The 19,195-nt window shown below is 56.0% G+C and overlaps 1 protein-coding gene across 1 annotated transcript in view; it reads right to left on the bottom strand.

Annotated features, from left to right (window-relative positions):
• LOC122377586 (SCO-spondin-like) overlaps positions 1–19,195 on the bottom strand; it is a 52,506-nt gene that overhangs the window by 8,885 nt on the left and 24,426 nt on the right. Inside the window, exons 2-8 of the mRNA XM_043357791.1 lie at positions 16,868–17,051; positions 15,574–15,669; positions 15,116–15,193; positions 13,022–14,283; positions 12,586–12,742; positions 11,418–11,562; positions 4,137–4,366 (exon numbers count right to left, since the gene is read on the bottom strand). Coding sequence (XP_043213726.1) covers positions 4,137–4,366; positions 11,418–11,562; positions 12,586–12,742; positions 13,022–14,283; positions 15,116–15,193; positions 15,574–15,669; positions 16,868–17,051 — 2,152 coding nt within the window. The remainder of the gene's footprint in view (positions 1–4,136; positions 4,367–11,417; positions 11,563–12,585; positions 12,743–13,021; positions 14,284–15,115; positions 15,194–15,573; positions 15,670–16,867; positions 17,052–19,195) is intronic.

Below are 19,195 nucleotides of genomic sequence, written 5' to 3'. Positions count from 1 at the left end.
CTTTTCTGCGAAGCTCTATAGCTCGATCAGGGGCGAAACGGCGGGGGTCGAAGGGCGAAACGGCGGGCCCCTTCTATACGTTCGCGGCTGGAAAAACACCACTAGGAGCGAGGGTTAAGCCAAATCTGAGGGCTTATTTCAGAAAGACCGCTAAAAGAGCAATTGAATGCACTTTTCCGCGACGATGTAGCTCTATTGGTCCCCGAGGTAAGAGCCGGTTTTCGATAAGTGTTGAAAAATGCAACATTTTACCTTTGATGACCTCTGGTGACGTGACCTTTGACCTGACCTAGAAATGACTAATTACTCCATCTGGAATTTCGGGCGCTCTTTCGAATGCCACTTACTACGTATCGCTATGTGGCCCAAGAGCCGAGTTAGAAGGGGAGTGTTCAATCAACACCTCCCGGCCCGGCGCGTTTGACGCCGAGCACCGGTCCGGCGCGGGTTGATGTTTGGCTGCTACATCCAAAGTCGCAAAAAGTCGCAGAAAATGACTGTTGGATCTTGTAGTGCAATGAATCATTGACATGTAGCGAGATTTTCGAAGCGGTACTCTGCGGTACTTTTTTTAAAAGTCTATTTGTGTGTGACATCAATTATGTGAAATTATATTTTCGTCTTTAAATCTTTGCGGTGCCAATACATCATAACCAAGTAAGAGTTCGCCATTTTGATGTGGTTATGTGTGTTCTGCAGACCCGGAGCTATCGTTTGATGTATATAAATGTGGAATTCCTCCTCAAATTGTGATTGTTTTCGCGGATCAAAGATACGTTGTCGAAGAGTGCGGGGGACGAGTTCGGTCCAAACGATTCCGAAGTTCGTGTTTAAGCTGAGTTTTCGCCATGAAATAGCAATTGTTTTGGAAAACAAAGACCACAGCAGTGTAGTATGATCATTTCTGAACAAATTGGTATAGGTTTCATTGCACATCCACAAAGTTCGATTTTTTTGCCCATGTCGTGCTAGACCTGGCGATCGGCCCTGTGTGCAGCGGCTCGCAGTCCCGGCCCGGCCGCCTCCCAGGGTCAGCCACAGGTGGCACTGGCGTCGCGCCACCGCCTGACCGAGAATGGAGCGGCCGGGAAATTGGAAGAGCTCGGCAGCGCGCGGCAAAAACGGCTGAATGGCGGCTGCCGGAGCACCGCGGCGCCGGCTACACGGAGTGCTCGGCGCGGCGACGGCAAACCGACTCCCGGAGGCAATGGTCCGATCCGAGCTCGGACCCCGATCGGCCCCGAGGCGCTGCGGAGAGAGAGCAGGGAGGGAGGGAGAGGGAGAGGGAGGGAGAGGGAGAGGGAGAGGGAGAGGGAGAGGGAGAGGGAGAGGGAGAGGGAGAGGGAGAGGGAGAGGGAGAGGGAGAGGGAGGGAGGGAGGGAGAGGGAGAGGGAGAGGGAGGGAGGGAGGGAGAGGGAGAGGGAGAGGGAGAGGGAGAGGGAGGGAGGGAGAGGGAGAGGGAGGGAGGGAGAGGGAGAGGGAGAGGGAGAGGGAGAGGGAGAGGGAGAGGGAGAGGGAGAGGGAGAGGGAGAGGGAGAGGGAGGGAGGAGGAAGAGTGGAGAGGCGGCGAGCGGTGACACAGCCCACTCCTCACCAAATATTCTTACTGTAGACGAATTATTACAAGAAATGCATGCATTGGTTTTGTTTTATTTCACCACCTCTATAAACAGGCAGTGATTGATTGGCCAGCTTTCAAAAGTAGGCATCAACAACTTTCAACATTTCCGTTACCGGAGGCAGATCGCCTGCATGTGTTCCTTAGGTTCAGTCGAATTACAAATGGAGGCGAAATTCTATGTTATTGCGCATCTTGCTGGTGTCTCACTGTCTCATTGTGAATTTAATTCAGTCAATAAATATAGCGGCGTAAATCACGACCGGAGGGCAGACAGCTGTTTGTATGTTGCACATTGAGCTATGGCGTTCACGTCCACATGGTTGAATGCCTTATTGATTTATACGTCATTTATACGTCGTGTCACATCCTGCGGGCGTTCGCTGACTGGCGGGCTGAGAGGCGCCGGCCCTGCGGCGCGGCGGGGTCGCCGCATGAAGGTCAGCCCGGCTCGGCGGCGTCATAAGCGCAAACGGGGGATTCGCTTCAACCGGCGCCGCGGCAGCTGGCTTACGACGGCCGCTCCAACGCCCACTGGTCTGGCTCGAAAATGATCCGGCGTCCCACAGGTTGACTGCTTATAACCTCGAAACGATTTTCTCAATTTATGTCGATATTTTCACTTTCAATTTACCTACGGGTGCTCTTCAAAAACTTCACTTCTCCCCTCCAAGTTCCATTATAATTCATAGCGTATCAATCAGAGCTTCATACTGTGTTTTTCCGGTAATCCGGTAACCGATGCCCGGTAATCCGGTAAATTGATATGATCTAACCGTTCCAAACCGGCACACTTCAACCACCATTGGGCACACTTTACGGACTAAAACTGAGGGCGCGTTTCGGGCAGTGCGGCGATGACCCTTCTCAGCGCATAGCCTCACGGCTCCCGTGGGCGTCACGGTCACCGTGCCGCGTCACGACTGCCGCGGCCGCGCCCCGATTCGAGTCGCGATGCATGGCGCGGCGGTGGCGAGCCGCGGCGCGCCCCGTTACGGGCCGCTACTCGGCGGGGCGGCCCGGGGCGCCCGTCGGTCTCGGACGTCGTGATCGGCCGCCGCCGTGATCGAGCGCTTCCGGCGGCTCTGGGGAGCTCGCTCACCGGCCCGGGCACGTTTACTGAAGAGCAGCGCGTGGGACCGGTGCCGCCCGCTCGGGCTGCAGATATGGACGCCAAGTCAAAGTTGGGCGGCGGCACTGCGCTTCAGAGCCATAGAGTGACGGCTACCGGCTCTTATCTGCCCCCGAACAGGACATGACATGAATAAGATTAATCCTTTTAGTGGCAGGCTCCTGGCTACCCCTATTAGTGGCAGGGGGTGGGCGTTGTTTAGGACCAACCTTGATATCTCGAGAATCGAGATCTAACTAGCTGATTTTCAAAATTCAAACGGTTTTCGATTCCCCTCAACGTGATCTTCATTTTGAAAAAAGGAAAATCCCAAAAGAGCAAATAGGGGGCAGTAGGGGGTAAAAACTGCAAATTTTAGATACTTTTTAACTACTCACCACGGCCATGTTTTCAACCAATTTTGACGCATCTACTGCCAATTCATGCAAAATGAACTGGAAATCAACATGTTTTTATAAAAATGGGCATTTCAAAAAGCATAGGCGGATACCTACAGCTAAATGTATTTGGGAGGCACAACTACATAATAATTCGGGCTTCTCGTTGCTGCATCACCAATAGATAGGCAATGGTCTTATGATGTTACAAAAAATGTGTGATCGAATGACTAAAAGTTAATTGGTAATTCATAGGCGGCGTCAGGGTACCGAAGTTGGGAGGTGAAATCGACCTCCCTTTCTTTTTTCCTGGAACCACCTATGATCCATCTCTTGTTCACTTTGAACCTGTAATACCTAAAAATAGTGTTGATCTACCTGCAGAATGAATACCTACAGCTATAATGCACCAGCATCGTTATCTTCACCCAAATGACTCACTTCACGAATAGGACCTCCCAATTCCCGATGCCTTGGAGCCGCCCCTGATGAAGGTATGATAAAGGTATTAAATTTTCAGGGTAGGTATGTTCCCGGTTTAGTTCTAGAAAAGTCAAAAAATTTCAGCATCCTAGACTCAGCCGTATCGAAGATATTTCCGAAAAACCTGAGGGGTGGATAAAAACCCAGGACAGGACAGGACAGCCGGCGGCCACTCTGGCCCAGTACTTGGACGGCCGGGGCCAATGGCGAATGATCCGGTCTGTCAACATTGACTACAGTGCGCTATCCCCCGTTATTAAATGATTAGTTAGACCTTCATCCCCATTACAATTTAACCGACGACAATCACAGAGTCCGTAGATACATATCATCGACACTTAAGGAAGCATTGTTACTATCGGTGTCGGTGACGGACAGTCATGTGCTATCAGTATCGGTGACGGACGTCGGACAGTCACCTTCTATCGGTATCGGTGACGGACAGTCACGTTCTACTGATCAGTATCGGTGACGGAACAGTCACTTTCCAACCATAATTATCGGTGACGGACAGTCGCGTTCTTACCGGCGGTCTCGGTGACGGTCTCGGTGACAGACTCAGGGCCGGTCTCGGTGCCGGTCTCGGTGACGGTCTCGGTGACAGACTCAGGGCCGGTCTCGGTGCCGGTCTCGGTGACTGTCTCGGTGACTGTCTCGGTGACTGGACAGTCGAGTTCGTCCTCCTGCTCAGGACAGTCCGGGACGCCGTCGCACAGACTGCTGATGTCCACACACACAGTAGCAGGGCCGGCGCATCTGAAAACGGTACCAGAGACGGTCAGTGGAGCCAGCGGCAACAACTGCCGATCAGCGGAGCCAGCGGCTGCCTGTCAGCGGAGCCAGCGGCTGCCGGTCAGTGGAGCTAACGCTGCCGGTCAGCGGAGCCAGCGGCGCGGGTCGGACGGGGAAGGCCTTCGTGTAGGGAAGAGAATGGGTATGGGTATGGGTATGGGTATGGGTATGGGTATGGGTATCGTGGCCGTCTGATCAGGCTCCCGTTCAGCGCCCACCCCGTCAGAACGTGTCGTGGAGCGCCCCAGTGTGTCCAACGGTGTTACGTATGCACAAATACTTTGTGTATTTTAGGAGGCAGCGTGCTTTCAGCGCAATATTGAATCGACAAAACCATAAAAGATATCCAGCTTTGTACGAGTTTGGCGTTCATTGAATTTTCGATTCCCAAATACAGTAATGGACTGGTTAACAGCAATAGTTACGCTCGGGCTCAATCAGACTCCGCGAGGTGCTCGTATATTGACACTGAGCCACGGACCTTTATTTGTCCACTAACCGTTCCACAGTCCACACAGTAAGCACACAGCTGACAGCCATCGGTGACGACCAGCGTGGTCACCCGGCGAGTCCCGTATTACAGCGGCTCCGGGCACTCCCCCCGTCACCCGGCGAGTCCCGTATTACAGCGGCTCCGGGCACTCCGAGTCCCGTATAACAGCGGCTCCGGGCACTCCCCCGGTCACCCGGAGAGTCCCGTATAATAACGGCTCCGGGCACTCCCCCGGTCACCCGGCGAGTCCCGTATAACATCGGCTCCGGGCACTCCCCCGGTCACCCGGAGAGTCCCGTATTACAGCGGCTCCGGGCACTCCCCCGTCACCGGAGAGTCCCGTGAATGCAGCGCGGCGCCGCGCCGGCAGCCATGTCGGCCACTCCTCGGAGAAACCGGCAGTCCAAAGCAACATACGAGACGAGCCGGCCGTCTGGGGAATAGCTCCGCCGACTTCCCCACAGCAGCCGTTTACGTCTTCCACGCCACACATAGCGTGATTGAAGAACCACTTCAAATGTGAACATTCACAGACTCACACAGCAGACAGCCACTAGGAATGCTGAGTGCGGTGATTTAAGCCGTGAGGATTATTCCAGCAATTATTTAAAGGCTGTCTTCTTAGTTGAAGACTGTTTACGGTGTTACACTAGCGACGCCATAGTGAAAAATATTTTCAGCTCGCTGAGATTCATTTTTGCAAAGAAACAATGTATAAACACACATATGTTGTCGTGAAGCACAGCCATGCAAAAGCGCGGAATTGTCCGCGCTCAGCCCCGCCAGCTACCTGTACCCGGGACTCCGAGCCGTCCGCGCTCAGCCCCGGGACTCCGAGCCGTCCGCGCTCAGCCCCGGGACTCCGAGCCGTCCGCGCTCAGCCCCGGGACTCCGAGCCGTCCGCGCTCAGCCCCGGGACTCCGAGCCCGTCCGCACTCAGCCCCGGGACTCCGAGCCCGTCGGCGCTCAGCCCCGGGACTCCGAGCCCGTCCGCGCCCAGCCCCGCCAGCCACCTGTGGGTCGCGCTGCGGCGGCACGGCCGGCAGGTGCGGCCATCCCACTCGGTCCGGCTCTTTATTGGGACATCAAGAGTGGCCGGGCTCTCGGCCTGATTGCCGTGTTTGCCTCTGAGAGCGGCGGCGCGCACTGGGTGGACAGTTGCCGCCAAAGTTGGCCGCTCGTGTCCGGCCGGCGCGCCCCGCAGCTCCGCGGCGCCCAGATGCCGGGCACGTCCTCACTAGACGCCGCCACGATCAGAGAAACACTATGACGGACCGAGCAGAGCCGCGGCCGGGAGACGAGCCCACTCTCTGACAACCACCGCCCGAAGGACAACTCACGGAAGGCAGGCACTAGTCGAGTCGCTCAAAGAAAGAAAAAACACGTGGGACCGGGATATGCCGGTTAAATTAGGCACCGGAGTTCGCTGCATTAATCGCTGCGATAACGGACGATCCAACTTGGACAGGCAATCAGTGTGAGTAGCCGACCCACCGCCGGACCCGCGTCTCGCAGGAGTGCTGTGGCAGCCCAGCCACGACGGTGTCGGTGACCCTCCAGAACTCTGCGCGACAGCGGATTGCTCATTAGTTATTAACGCGCTAAGTGCTGGTTATTGGCCACACAAAACAAGTTTTCAGCTTGTGTTCCAATCGTTCTTTTCAATTTTCATTTTCTTTTTGTTTTGCTATTTATTGCCACTTTGAGGACATTGGACTGGGAATAGTTCAACCACATGCCAGGGTTGGGCGTCTTTTGGTTTAGAGCAGCGTATCCTAAACGGTGGGAGAAAGAAAGACCTCCTCCCGACCAGTGTCCTTGGCCTCCACCGTCCGCCTTCCCAGTTCTGCCGTCCCAGTCAGCTGTCCCAGTCCAGCTGTCCCAGACTCTCAGTCCTCCGCCCTCCGCCGTCCCAGTCCTGCCGCTAGCCAGCCAGCCAGTATTCTGCCCCAATACATACAGTATACAGTATACACCGTCGGAAAGAAGCGGCCGGAGCCACTGGGGCGGACAGAGTCGACCCACCACTCGCGGACGCGCGCCGGTCAGACTCTGTGACGTCACACAGCGCCCTATGACGTCACGCGGCCGAGCCTGGGGCGGACAGCCGCGCACCCCGGGGCGATGGTCAATGTTTACCAATCGGCCCGTGCGGCAAACGATCGGAGAGGCGGCGTCCGCGGGCAGTCTGACCGGGCCGTGTTTGACCGGCGCTGACCCCGGGGGCGGGTCGGTCCGCCCCGGGGCAGTGCGGGGGGGGGCGGTCCGGCCCCCGGGGCAGTGCGGGGGTCGGTCCGCCCCGGGGCAGCGCCTTGGTCGGTCCGGCCCCGGCGACAGTGCGGGGGTCAGTCCGGCCCGGGGCAGTGCGGGGGTCGGTCCGGCCCCGGGGCAGTGCGGGGGTCGGTCCGCCCCGGGGCAGCGCTGTCAGATCACCTGATTCTTGCCTATGCCGTCATCAGTACACCTCCCTCTGACCGGTCTAAATAAGTCGTAGATTTGCCAAGCTGCCAATGCTGGAATATTTCTTGCAGGGAGATTTCAACTAAGGAATTGACGGACTCCTAAGACCCTACGGCTTAGGTAGGTATACATACGTGTTGGATTTTCCTAAATATCTATTATCCTCAGGTCAGATCGTTTACGACACGTGATCTCACTATCATAAGTCGACGAAGGAAATATGAAAACGTCCGAAACCATATGCACATGAATAGACATTTCCATAACGCTTCCACCCCTCTCCGTACCCTAAGGTCAGAGGGCACTAACAACGACACACACATACACATGCTTCTGTATAGTAAGGACAACATCGCTCGTCTCGCCCCAAAGGCTTCCGCCGTTTTCAGTGGAATTCATTTGCGAGGTCTTGGCGTGAACCCAACTCATCTGACCGGATTGTGAAGTCATTTCACGTGGGAAATGGTTCTGGCACACGCGGATTGACCCGTAGGAGTTGTAGATTCCACGAAGTCTGCACTCCTTTATCAGATTTGTAGGGAGGGAGCTCTGAATGGCTGTGGGACTTAACCACTGCCCAATCAATCTACCAGCGAGAAATACTGCAAATACTGCAGAACCGCTCGCTCCACCGAAACTGTCCGAGCTCCAGTGAGAGAGAAAAACACTTGAAGGGTCAGTAGTAAGGAAGGCCGCTGCCCACTACATTTGTTCATCGAATTTTAAATTAAGTTGGCATTCATCCATCAAACCATGTTGCTAAGTTGAGCACGAATAAACAATTCCTAACCCACGGACATTAAATGCATCATTACCGTTAATTGAGATAGTATTTGACGAAAACGCCAACGTACCCAATGAACACAGTCACGTCTAGATCCCTTCATTCATCCCTTGCAATTTTTAGTCGACGAGAAGGAGAATCTGCAAATAGGCATGCACAATACATATTGCACATAGCTGACACCCTTGTCAATATTGCTAATACAGAAAAAAGCGTCTCAGGGTATTTGTCGTCGCTGAGGCGGGGGGCGCGGCGCGGACGGGGTGCGCTCTATTCCCCGGTGATTATCGCTAATTCAGTTAGCGCTGGCTGCGCCGGGCGTCAACACGGCTCCGGGCAGGCCGGGCGGCGATCGATGGCGCCCCGACGTGGTACCTGATGGACTGGGCCGGGCACCTCACCTCTGCCGCCCTCCGCCCTCTCTCCTCCCTCCGCCCTCTCTCCGGCCCCTCTCCCCATCGACAGAGAGATGTGGTGCGAACAGCAATACAATTACCGATGTGCATTAAAGGGACCCTCCCACCTTCAAAAAAGTTTATGAATTGGCATGAAAGTGATGTCGCTCGGTTCAGAAAGAGCGAAAACGAATATCTACCAAATTTCACCGAAAAATATTCACCGCTTTTCAAGATATTAGACTTTTACTTTTGTTTACTTTTTGGGATCTCCGCTGTTCCTAGCGACTTTATTTGGAAGCAATAGTTTGGCAGCTGAAAGTGCGGCACTTGTTGCGCGCAAAGCAGCATATAACACCGCGTGCTACAAAACGTTTTAGTCAAACATTTAAAAATCGTTAGATATCTGCGCTGACGTCACACATTCAGAGGGGTATTCCTATGCATTAGCCCCTCTGAATCAAAATGCTGCAATTTTGAAATTCAATATTTCCGATTTAAGGCATTTCTCGATGTTGTGAGTGCCGAAATCGGTAATTGTGAGCCAGGGACCCCATTTTGGCTATCTCAACGCAAATCTAATGTTAAGGTGGGAGGGTCCCTTTAATCCATCCGTATTTGTTGGCACTGAACGTTTAATGCTAATTACTAGGCCTACAGTATGAGAAATCCTCTACATATCCTATTCAATTTTCTAATTTTCAAAAATCTGTGCCAGCCCCAGCTCCTGTATATGCCCCGCTGCCACTGATATTGCCTATGCGTTGCTGCTGCTCCCGTCTACATCTGCAGCGCGCGCTGCGGCTGATATTGTCTGTGTGTCGCTGGTCTGCGGCCCGGCGGGATGACACGATATACGACAGCAGCCGGCTGACGCAGGCGGTGAACGGTGGTCCAATAAGTTACTGGCCGTCTCAAGGGGGCCCTTGGGCAGACCGCAGCGCCATATAGTGCTCCTTCCTGTATCATCCGGTACCCCGACCCCGCGGATCGCGCCGGCAGTTCTCGCCGCAGATCCTCCGGCGGTCCGCGTGAAATCCGTGTGCAGGCTGCCGGCGGCCGGTCGGAATTGTTCGCTGATCCGTCAAATCCTCGGCTGGGCCTGTGGGATGACGGCGCCGCTCCGTGTGGCGTCTCAGCGAGCGGCTCAGACCGGGCGGCTCGGAGCGGGGCCGGGGCGGCTCGGAGCGGGGCGGCGCGGCGGGCGGCTCGGACCGACCCAGGCGCCCGAGACGGCGACTACGCGCCGCCCAGAGCCACGGCCGGAGTGGACCACCAGAAAGGGCGCTTCGAACGAACACGGGGCTCGTAAACAATGCATGAGATTGAAATTGGGACTTGGAGCAGGCTAAGAGTAGCTGGCGCGGCCCCGGTGCCGCTTCCCAACTTCTGAGAATGTGACCATCGACCTTTGTGGTGGATAGGTCCATTGACCTGCTCCAAAATGGCTGCCACACTGGTCGTCAAATGAATTTTGGATACAAATAGTCAGAAAGAAAGGTACTGTATAATACAATGCTTATGGAGTTGATGTACAAACTTAAGGTTCGTGAGTACAACTGTTCAGTGTACGTACCTACCTAAACCCAAATTGCCAGAGCTCAATCAAATAGCAGTTGCAAATATTCATATAACATAAATTATAGTGGCATTAATTTTACCCACCGCAGCCGTTCTGTGTCAACGGGCCGACTGAAGTGTCGAGCTCCGGTGCCCAGTGATTTGACCGAACGTAACCGAAAGCACAGCCATGTTCTGGGCCTATTCCAGTCACCGGATATATCCCCAGTACATATACTGCTTATTGAGCGCGGGCCACGTCACTCGGCGACGAGCCGTTTTCCGGCGTCTCATACTGAGACTTAACGCAAATGTTATTCATGACAGCTTGGATGGGTTCGCTATGTGCTTTCTTATAATGTAGGCAATAATGTAATGTATATATAATGAATATATAAATGTATATATAATGTATATAATGTATATTATAATGTAGGCACAGTCTTTCTTGAAAGTACAACGCTCATCGGTGCGGTGGATCCATCAAGCCCGACCGAGGAAGGGCCTGCTATCATTTGAAAGTCACCGAACCAATTAGCCTGGGAATGGATGAGGATGTCAATTGGTTCGGTGACTCTCAAATTTAGCATCCCCTTCCTCGGTCGGGCTTGATGGATTCACCGCACCGATGTGCGACCTGCAGCAAGAGACTGTACCTATTTGCTACAGGAGTGCTCGGATAAATTAGCCTGGACTCTGGAGGCCACAGGGTATGTTCAGGACGTCCTGTCGCGGCACGGACTCACGCGTCATCTCACTCATCGTTGCAAGCATCCGGAACTGTGGTACCAGTCACCGTATACACTACAGGCCACTGTGATACTGGGCGGTCACCGTGTATCGGTCACCGTGTATCGGTCACCGTGATACGGGTCACCGTGTATAGGGCTAGACCACTGTGATACCGGTCACCGTGTATAGGTCAGTGTGATACTGGGCGGTCACCGTGTATCGGTCACCGTGTATCGGTCACCGTGTATCGGTGACTGTGATACCGGTCACAGTGTATACTGTATAGGCCACTGTGATACCTGTCACCGTGTATAGGCCACTGTGATACCGGTCACTGTGATACCGGTCACTGTGATACCGGTCAGTGTGTCATCGGTCACTGTGACTATGTATAGGTCACTGGGTATCAGGTACTGTGTATCGGTCAACGTGTGATATCAGTCACTGTGCGATACCGGTTACTGTGTGATATTGGCCACTGTTATCGGTCAATGTGTGATACCGGCCATCGTGTATCCGTCATTGTGATACCTTCCACTGTGTGATACCGCCCACTGTGATACGGGCCACAGTGTGGTACGGGCCGCTCACCTGTACTGCGCGGCCACACACTGCTGCCGCGGACAGAGCAGCTCGTCGCTGCCGTCGCCGCAGTCGGCGGCGCCGTCACAGCGCACCGCGCCGGGCACGCAGTCGCCGCCGGCGGCGCAGGAGAACTCGTCTGCTGAGCAGCGGCCTGCAACGGACCGCCCCACCGCGCGTCAGTCACTGCTCGCGCCGCGCAGCGCGCACGCACAACCCGAGAAGTAGAATCTCTATTTATGGATATCCCTGCCTGACAAATGTGTCATGGCCCATGGGCTATGTCAGTCTGCTTTTAAGTCAAATAATTTCACATGGGGTTATCGCATCATTTGAAAGCTTGCCGTAGTGCAAAAAGAAAACTTTTTGGTGACTTGAGACTTGAGAGAGGTTAAGGAGGAACAGTTGAACTAGCTTACGAGATGGGTGCTGTGTGAAAGATGGAGAAAATAGCCTCGTCATTATGAGCTACTACAGGGTATCAGTAGCAGATAGAGAAGACATTTCCACCACAGCGGCCCTGGGTAGACGCCTGATAACAGACACACGGGACACGAGATCGGTCTACTTCAGCAGCTGAGCTCTCAGACCGGCGCCGTCGCAGCACGCCCCTCGGAGTCCCTGGTCAGCCTTGAACTACGGCCGGTGACGCCCCGCCAGCCGCCGGCGGGGCTCCCCTTACCGGCCAGAAGCTGCTCCCGCCGTCCGCCGGCGGGGCTCTCCTTACCGGCCAGAAGCTGCTCCCGCCAGCCGCCGGCGGGGCTCCCCTTACCGGCCAGAAGCTGCTCCCGCCAGCCGCCGGCGGGGCTCCCCTTACCGGCCAGAAGCTGCTCCCGCCAGCCGCCGGCGGGGCTCCCCTTACCGGCCAGAAGCTGCTCCCGCCGTCCGCCGGCGGGGCTCCCCTTACCGGCCAGAAGCTGCTCCCGCCAGCCGCCGTCGGGTCTCCCCTTACCGGCCAGAAGCTGCTCCCGCCAGCCGCCGTCGGGTCTCCCCTTACCGGCCAGAAGCTGCTCCCGCCAGCCGCCGTCGGGTCTCCCCTTACCGGCCAGAAGCTGCTCCCGCCGTCCGCCGTCGGGGCTCCCCTTACCGGCCAGAAGCTGCTCCCGCCGTCCGCCGGCGGGGCTCCCCTTACCGGCCAGAAGCTGCTCCCGCCAGCCGCCGGCGGGGCTCCCCTTACCGGCCAGAAGCTGCTCCCGCCGTCCGCCGAGCACCTGCAGCAGGGGCGCCGAGTCCAGCGACCTGCCCTCCGGCGTCGGCGGCTTCTCCATCAGGTCGAGCATGTCGTCCCGGGCGAGAGCGGCCAGCGAGTCGCCCGAGAGCAGACCAGACAGGTCCTGCAGAGGGGGGGGGATGTCAGCCCGAGGTACACGGAGGGGGCACCGGGCACTCCGGGCTCATCAACCATTACGGAGCTTTGAACACAAATGGCTCAAGGTGTGCACCGTTAGACGGAACGTGAAACATTCGATGAAATCAAAGTTTCCCGCTATATAATAGCCTTCTCTTTATATAAGGAACCACCACAGTGTTGTACATACATACAGATGTATTTAACTACCTGACTGTTTATTTGGGGACTCCCGGTGTTTGTACATGTCAGAAGGGGCACGTACCGTGCTGTCGGCTCCCGAGCCCGGCTGCGCCGCGCCCCCGGCCGCCGGCGGCGTCTCGGTGGTGATCGCCCACTCGGGCAGCGCCGCGCTGGTGACGATCTCGTCCCCTCCGACCGCAGCGCCGCCCGCCGCAGTCTCTGACACCACGATGTCGAAGGTGTCGCCGCTGTCGCCGGGCGCGGGCCGGGCCGGGCCCAGGTCCGGTCCGGCCACCACGCTCAGACCGCCGGAGGGGCTCGCCGCCGGCAGCTCCGTCGGCGGCGCTGTCTCCGCTCTGACGGCCACCACGGGAGGCTGTGTGGCCGGCTCCGGTGTCGCAGAGACGTCCTCAGTGGCGGGGTCGACACTGCCCTCAGTGTCAGTGGCGGCGGTGGGAGTGGGGTCAGGGGTCGGCCCGGCGGCGGTGGGAGTGGGGTCAGGGGTCGGCTCGGCGGCGGTGGGGACGGAGTCCGGGCTCGGCTCGGCGGCAGCGCCCTCTCCCGCCGCTGCAGCCGTCGGGTCCGTCGGCACCTCGGCCGGGACCGGGGTCGGCGCGTCAGCCGAGGGCTGCTCGGGGTCTCCAGTGGCGCCCGGCTCGCCCGCGTCGAGCCCGCGGCCCTCGAAGGCCGGGTCAGAGGCGACGGGGCTCTCCTCGGGAGCGCCGGCTGCCGGCTCGGAGCCGGCCGCCACAGTCGCGGACTCGGCGTCCGGACCGGCTGTCGACGATAGCTCCGACTCGACGGTCTCGAACAGGTCGTACAGCTCCTGGATGACGTCATCGGTGCCGGCGGGTTCCGGAGCGGCCGCCGTGGGCTCCGGAGTCCGGTCCTCCGGCCTGCCTGTTGGCTCCGGCTCTGCCGTGGCAGTAAGCTCCGGCTCTGCCGTGGCAGTAAGCTCCGGCCCTGCCGTGGCTGTTGGCTCCGGCTCTGCCGTGACAGAAAGCTCCGGCTCTGCTGTGGCTGTTGGCTCCGACTCACTGGTGACTGTTGGCTCCGGCTCCGGCTCCGCTGTGGTGGAGGGCTCGGGCTCCGGCTCCGCTGTGGTGGAGGGCTCGGGCTCCGGCTCCGCTGTGGTGGAGGGCTCGGGCTCGGGCTCCGCCGTGGTGGAGGGCTCGGGCTCTGCAGCCTCTGTGCTATCAGTGAAGAGCCGCAGCTCCTGGTCCCACATGGGGTGGGTATCCGACTCCAGGTCCGTCGAGTCCAGATCCGACTCCGTCTCCGGCTCTGGCTCCGGCTCCGGCTCCGGCTTTGGAGCCACACCCCGATCATCGTCATCATCGTGATCTGAAAAGGAGTCAAGGACGGCAATCGTTTGTTGGTTTATCAAACAGCTGGAATGTGTTCAGCTCGTTTATATACCTTGGTTGATATGCAGCATGACCTTCTTCGGTCAGGTCATGACCTTCACATGAAAACATTTTATAAGCTGACCTCTAACAATCGATTGATTGAGTTATAACCCTAACACTTGAGGGGGCGAACGGGACGAACCCCTTTTGGTTTTTCGCGAATAGCTCGCGCAAAAACAGTCGATCGCAACGAAACTTTCAGTACCCTTGAATTGATCAATTTTACAACTACCCTGAAAATGTCATGACACTGACACAAATGACCATTGACCTTTGACCTGTGACCTACTTCTTAAGACCATCTTTGGCCGGAATCGCAATTCAGCTTATACGGGCTCGCATTAAATTCTTAGTAGAGACCTTAGGAATAGAAGGCTATCGATTAATTTCATTGCATCTTTCTAGCTTTCTCTAATCCAAATAATCGGCTGTGGTAAAAAAGGCCCTTCACCGACTTTGGCGAAGTTGGCTGGAAGCTACATCCTGGCGCGGGATATAACTAGATATCGTAGTCACGTTAGTGTCCACGTTGAGGCACCAATGTTTCGACAAGCGTAGCAAGTCATCCTAATCAGGCAATTATATCGCCCGTGGTAGCCGGTGCACAGGTCACACTTACCGTGGCCTGTGCTACCGTCTGTGGCGTCAGGCGTGCACAGTGTCACAGTGTGTCCGTCTCACCTACCGTGGCCTGTGCTACCGTCTGTGGTGTGCTCAGTGTCACAGTGTCACAGTGTCACAGTCTCAGACTGTGTCTGCACACCTACCGTGGTCCTCCAAATCGTCCCAGTCGACGTCATTGGCTCCGTAAATGTCGTTGATGTTGATCTCATCCTCACGTCGACCTGCAAACCAGCCGAGCGAAGCAGTCAGTAAATGCGTATAACAAATCACCGGGTTTTGTTCACCGTTCAGTATTCAGTGCTTCAAGTAACTGAATCTCTACTCGCTGCTGCCCGCCGCATTGGTACCGGTTTTCCGCCGAGCAGCGTTAGCATACCATCAATGAAGGCCGGCCGATTGACGACAGGCAGCCATGACCACCTGATACATATTCAACCCCCGGTCTCTGCCCGGCGCCTCCGCGGACCGCGCCGCTGCACTCTGGCCACGGCCGCTCGCCGATACATATCACACTCGCACGCTACATACATACACGTACAACACCTGCCGACGGTAGAAATGGCACCCGCGGCCGCCACTGGGCGGTACATTTGGCACCTACCGCCCCTGCCGCGCGACTTCTGATCGAGCTCCGGCCCGTCCAAGCCGCTCTGAGACGCGTTGCTGGGCGCTCTCGACTCGGCGCTGGGCGTCAGATCTGCGACAGCACAACACCGGTCAGCAACAGCACAGTCAGCCACAGCAGCAGCACAGTCAGAGGCAGCACAGCAATCAGCAACAACACCGGTCAGCAACAGCAGCAGCAGTCAGAGACAGCATAGCAGTCAGTAACAACACCGGTCAGCAACAGCAGCAGCACAGTCAGATACAGTACAGCAGTCAGCAACAACACCAGTCGGCAACAGCAGCAGCACAGTCAGAGACAGCACAGCAGTCAGCATCAGCAGCAGCACAGTCAGAGACAGTACAGCAATCAGCAACAACACCGGTCAGCAACAGCAGCAGCACAGTCAGAGACAGTACAGCAGTCAGTAACAACACCGGTCAGCAACAGCAGCAGCACAGTCAGAGATATCATAGCAGTCAGCAGTAACAACACCGGTCAGCAACAGCAGCAGCACTGTCAGAGACAGTAGGTACAGCACAATCAGCAACAACACCGGTCGGCAACGGCACCGGACAGCAACAACAGCACAGCACCGGTCAGCAACAAAAACACAGCACCGATCAGCAACAGTACAGCACAGTCGACAACCACACCACAGTCACAAACAACAACACAGCGCCAGTCAGCAACAATACAGCACACTCGACAACTACCTAACAGTCGACAATAACACAGCGCCTATCAGCAACAACGCAGCTGCTGTATTGTTGCTGCATTGTTACTGTGTATAGCCGCACAAAGGGAAACACGATTACGTCAGGTCAGAGGTCAATTACCTCAAGTAAGAGGTCACCCTAGCGTAATTGTTTGGTCTTTGTACGGCAGACTGCAGTCAGTCGACAACAACATAGCATCGGTCAGCAACAGTATAGCACAGCCGACAACAACACATCACAGTCGACAACAACACAGCATCGATCAACAACAGCACAGCATCGATCAACAACAGCACCGGTCAGCAACTGCAGCACAGCACAGTCGACAACAACACAGCATCGATCAACAACAGCACCGGTCAGCAACATGCAGCACAGCACAGTCGACAACGGACAGCACGGCACATCACCGGTACGCAACAGCACAACCAGTAGCCGTCGACCGCGAATCACTAGTCACTAGCCACCGTCCACCATCCACCGCCCGCCACCCACCGACCACCGACTACCGTCCACCGACCACCGACCACCGACTACCGTCCACCGTCCGCCGGTACAGCGGAGTGGCGCACCTTTGAGCACGAAGAAGACGAGCAGGAACATGGCGCCGATGACGGCGGCGATGACGAGCAGCACCACCAGGCCCAGGCAGCAGTCGCGCAGCACGCGGCCCGGACGGAAGATGTTGGAGCAGCAGCGCTGGTAGCGCGGGTCCGGCTCCAGGTCCACCCCGTACAGGCCCGCGTGTGAGGCGCTCTGTGGGCGACAGCAGGGATGGGGTGTCAGACACTGTGAGCCAGGTACGGGCCCGCGTGTGAGGCGCTCTGTGGGCGACAACAGGGATGGGGTGTCAGACACTGTGAGCCAGGTACGGGCCCGCGTGTGAGGCGCTCTGTGGGCCACAGCAGGGACAGTGACAGGGGGTCAGACAGGACCCAGAGGGCCACCCAGTCCCAGAGTCAGACTCTCCGTCAGATCTAGGGAGAGGGATGATAGGGGCCGCCAATCATATGGCTGGTCGGCACGGTATACGTATCTGCAGTCCAAGCGTGCGCTGTTTATTTAATTGGACACGGTTCGTCTTTCACAAGTTTTAATGACCGGATCTCCTTGAAATCACCAATATAGAAAAAGGTAAATAGTTATTCGTTGGTATTCGTTGCTATTCGATAATATAAAAAAGTAATGAATTTTCGGTCACGGACCTTCTTCTGATCTAACTATGTTTTTGAAGTACAATGAAAACGCTTAGGGCAAAGAAACTTTTATTTGCAGATGTGTTCGCTAGGAATCTTGTTTTCATTGTACTTCAAAGACATAGTTAGATCAGAAGAAAGTCTGTGACCGAAAATTCATCCTTTTTTATATTATCGAATAGCAACGAATGCCAACGAATAAATATTTACCCTTTTCTATATTGGTGATTTCAAGGAGATCCGGTCATTAAAACTTGTGTATTACGCTTGTATTATGCTGCTTGCTCAAGTACTCAACAGATTAAGATACGGTTCGTCTTTATATACACTGCATCAGTTCTCACTTTGCGCTATTTTCATGGGGCTTTTGTTTTGTTTTGAACGCTCTGTCAAACGCAACATAGCGTCATTGGATTATAATCTATGGCGTCGTGACATGAATATAGTCCAAACATTTGTTGAATGTTTTAACTTTTAGTTCTGGGGACATGACCGTAAGTTCAACAGGAAGCCATCGAATCAGACTGAGGATATAGCGCACAGGGTTGTGGGTTTGGTCAATGGCGTCACGGCACCTGGTAACGGTAGCCTTGGAGTGAACCAAACCTTGGGCGCCGCTCGTCATGCGGCCGGAGCGAAGGCAATTAGTTCACCTCAAATCGCGCCGTGCACGCGCAAACCATGGTCGGCGGACCGACCACCGACCCCGGCCGGTGACGGCCAGGCCCAGGGCTTGTCCGACCGCGGTGACAGCCAGTGCAGGGGCTGAACATACATACGGCCGGTGACGGCCAGCAGGGGCTGTACGGCCGGTGCGGACCGACAGGGGTCGTCTGGCGACCTTCCGGATCCCTGGTTCCCGGACGGTGGGGGCCGGCAGCCAGCACGGCTTTGTCCGACCGGAATCCAGAACGGTAACGGCTAGCAAGGCTTTGACGCCATCGACCAATATAACAGTAGTTCGCAGGCATTCATAACAGACAGACCGCGTCCTGCGTCAGCCGACCGACTGCCTCAGCATGGCTGCGCACAAGGCTCGTGACATCTCGTGCTAGCTTACGACTATGCTATCATCTTTACAGTCTCGCATGTGACACGGTCACTGGTCGCACGGTATTGGTAACGCTGGGCGGTGGGAACCAAATTAGACACACTCTCAGGATATCGAAATGTGGAAAATCACCCGTCTGTCCCATCACTGTGTCGTTTTCTCTGTGGTCAGTGGTATAATGACTGGTGAAACTGGAGGACCTACCGCACATCGGGGCCGTCCGTCCCATTGTCTGAGCCAGCCTGTCTGTCCCGTCTGGTTCCGTCCGTCCAGTAACAGCCAGCCTGTCTGTCCCGTCTGGTTCCGTCCGTCCAGTCTCAGCCAGTCTGTCTGTCCCGTCTGGTTCCGTCCGTCCAGTCTGAGCCAGTCTGTCTGTCCCGTCTGGTTCCGTCCGTCCAGTAACACCAGTCTGTCTGTCCCGTCTGATTCAGTCCGTCCAGTAACACCAGTCTGTCTGTCCCGTCTGGTTCCGTCCGTCCAGTAACACCAGTCTGTCTGTCCCGTCTGGTTCCGTCCGTCCAGTCACAGACTGATGTGATCTATACGGCTCATCTAACCCTTGTTCCGTTCAAATCCTATCCGGTGCAATCTATGTCAGATCTCGCCTTGAAAGTGTTTGAGAGCGCATCGCGTATCTACAAATTTCACTGGTC

The sequence above is a fragment of the Amphibalanus amphitrite genome, unplaced genomic scaffold (genome assembly GCF_019059575.1).
Source record: "Amphibalanus amphitrite isolate SeventyFive unplaced genomic scaffold, NRLGWU_Aamphi_draft 000006F_arrow, whole genome shotgun sequence".
Taxonomy (NCBI): Eukaryota; Metazoa; Arthropoda; class Thecostraca; order Balanomorpha; family Balanidae; genus Amphibalanus; species Amphibalanus amphitrite.
This window is presented reverse-complemented; position numbering and strand designations above follow the sequence as displayed.